Here is a 2,073-nt window from a genome sequence, read left to right on the forward strand (position 1 = left end):
TTACCTATTTAATATAAAATTTTATTATTAATTATTAATATTCTAATTAATTCATATTAATTTAATTGTTTTTATTAATTAAATAAATCAATTTAAATAATGTTTAATTAAAAATATTCCAAGTGATTAAATAATTAATAAATATGATAATATGTTAAATAATTAGATTTAGTTATTTTCTAGACATTAATCATTCTGCAATCCAAATACACACATTAATTATCCCAACTATTTAAAATCCAGACATTTAATATTCAAAAGCCCTATCCGTATGATACATTAAAAAAAAAAAAGTTTTATTAATATCTTCTTGGTTCTTCCTTAGAATTACAAAATTAATAATCCAAATGAAAAAATGAAAAAGCAAAAAAGAAAATTACAAGCGAATTATCCCGGAATCTGAATATCCAAGCATTTCCATTTTATCAATTCCCCTCTTCCGGTTATAATTTGACATAAGCTGCAAAGAATTCGAACAACAAATTCCGATTCTGAAACTTTCAATTTTCTAAATCAAATCCAAATTTCACCAATAGCAACAAAATATTAAACACATTATTTCACAATCAATTCAATTCCAGATTTTCACATTCCTTCATCAACAACTAAGAGGAGGAAGATCAGAGGATTTACCAGAAACCGCTTCCGATCTCTTGAAAAATCTACTCCCAAACAAGAAGAATCCGACGCAATGTCCACCGATTGCAACCAAAAACACTCCAACATTGAACGACATCACCGCAAGCATCACTAAATACGCTAATCCAACCCTAACCGTATGCATCAGAGTCCGGATTAATCCTGCCGCGGCGCCGCTCGAATCTTCCTTAATCAATCGGCAATGAGTAAGCCACTCGACGATGAAAGCAAGCACGAAGATGAAGATTAAAGCCAAGGCGTACATGCCGGAGCGCTCGCCAGGCCAGCGACGGAACAGAATCTCGGCGTTGGTTCCCCAAAAGAAGGTCATGTGCATCATCATCTTGTGGTGCATCATCTCCGGCGATGCGGTGGAGGAGTCCGGCGGTGGTGCCATACCGTGCATATGGTGGTGTTGAGCTTCGGCGGCGTCCATGGCGGCTCCGGTGCCGGGAAATTTCGTGCGTGATATTGGGAAGGGCGATTCGTTTGTGATAAGTGATAAGAACGCCGTCTGTTTCAGTACTTAATGAATCTTTCCGGTGTAGCGGCAGTTTATCATTTTTCATGTGTATTACCCTATGAGCGTTTGACACGTGTATTTTATCATTAATTTATTAATTCTCCATGTTAGTCCCTAATTTTCATACCATTAACAATTTAGTCCCTAAACTTTGATTTGTAATGATTTAGTACCTGAACTTTCACTTTTGTAATAATTTAGTCCATGCAATTTTCTATGTAACAATTTGATCCTTATATTTTAAAATTCGTAATAATTTAGTCCATATTGTAGAAATTAATGTTAAAATTTAATGAGATTTCTTGCCTAAAAAAACTGATAAACTAATTAGATACTCGATATTTTTATGAAATACAAAGTCTACATCATTTAAAAATAAAAATTGACATCTAATTTGATAAATTTGTTTGCATTAGGTACTAAATTGTTATAAATTTCAAAGTATAAAGATTAAATATTACAAACTAAAATTTAGAAACTAAATTATTACAAAATTGAAAGTATAGGAACTAAATCGTTATAATTCAAAATTTAGGGATTAAATTATTACTTTCATAAAAATTTAAAGACCGAAAGTGACCAAAACTTTATATAAATAATTTATTTAATATTTTCTTCTAATTTGGTAATAAAACATATTTCACCTACCATGTATAAAATATCACATAAGCTTCAACAAATTTTTAATCTCGTGGATACTCAACATGATCACGTGGGACGCTAAACTTTTTTTTTTCCAAAAATCAGCCCGCACAAATCTATAAAATTCATTTCAAATCTAATTAACATCTAACTACTCATGATACGTGCATACTACATGAAGAGAAATATAAACCCTAACGTTCGAATTGAACAAACGCAAATTCAAGAGAAAGTTGAACAAACGTAAATCTTAACATTTCAATCTAAAA

General features: G+C 31.3%; 1 protein-coding gene across 1 annotated transcript; it reads right to left on the reverse strand.

Annotated features, from left to right (window-relative positions):
* Positions 1-272: 272 nt before the first annotated feature.
* On the reverse strand, positions 273-1,259 carry LOC120083265 (copper transporter 1-like). Its single transcript, XM_039038936.1, has 2 exons — positions 634-1,259; positions 273-460 (listed from the first exon to the last, which is right to left on the reverse strand). Exons 1-2 carry the CDS (start codon positions 1,073-1,075, stop codon positions 444-446), a joined length of 459 nt encoding a protein of 152 aa, XP_038894864.1. The 5' UTR covers positions 1,076-1,259; the 3' UTR covers positions 273-443.
* Positions 1,260-2,073: the final 814 nt, after the last annotated feature.

Source organism: Benincasa hispida, chromosome 8, assembly GCF_009727055.1.
Source record: "Benincasa hispida cultivar B227 chromosome 8, ASM972705v1, whole genome shotgun sequence".
Lineage (NCBI taxonomy): Eukaryota > Viridiplantae > Streptophyta > Magnoliopsida > Cucurbitales > Cucurbitaceae > Benincasa > Benincasa hispida.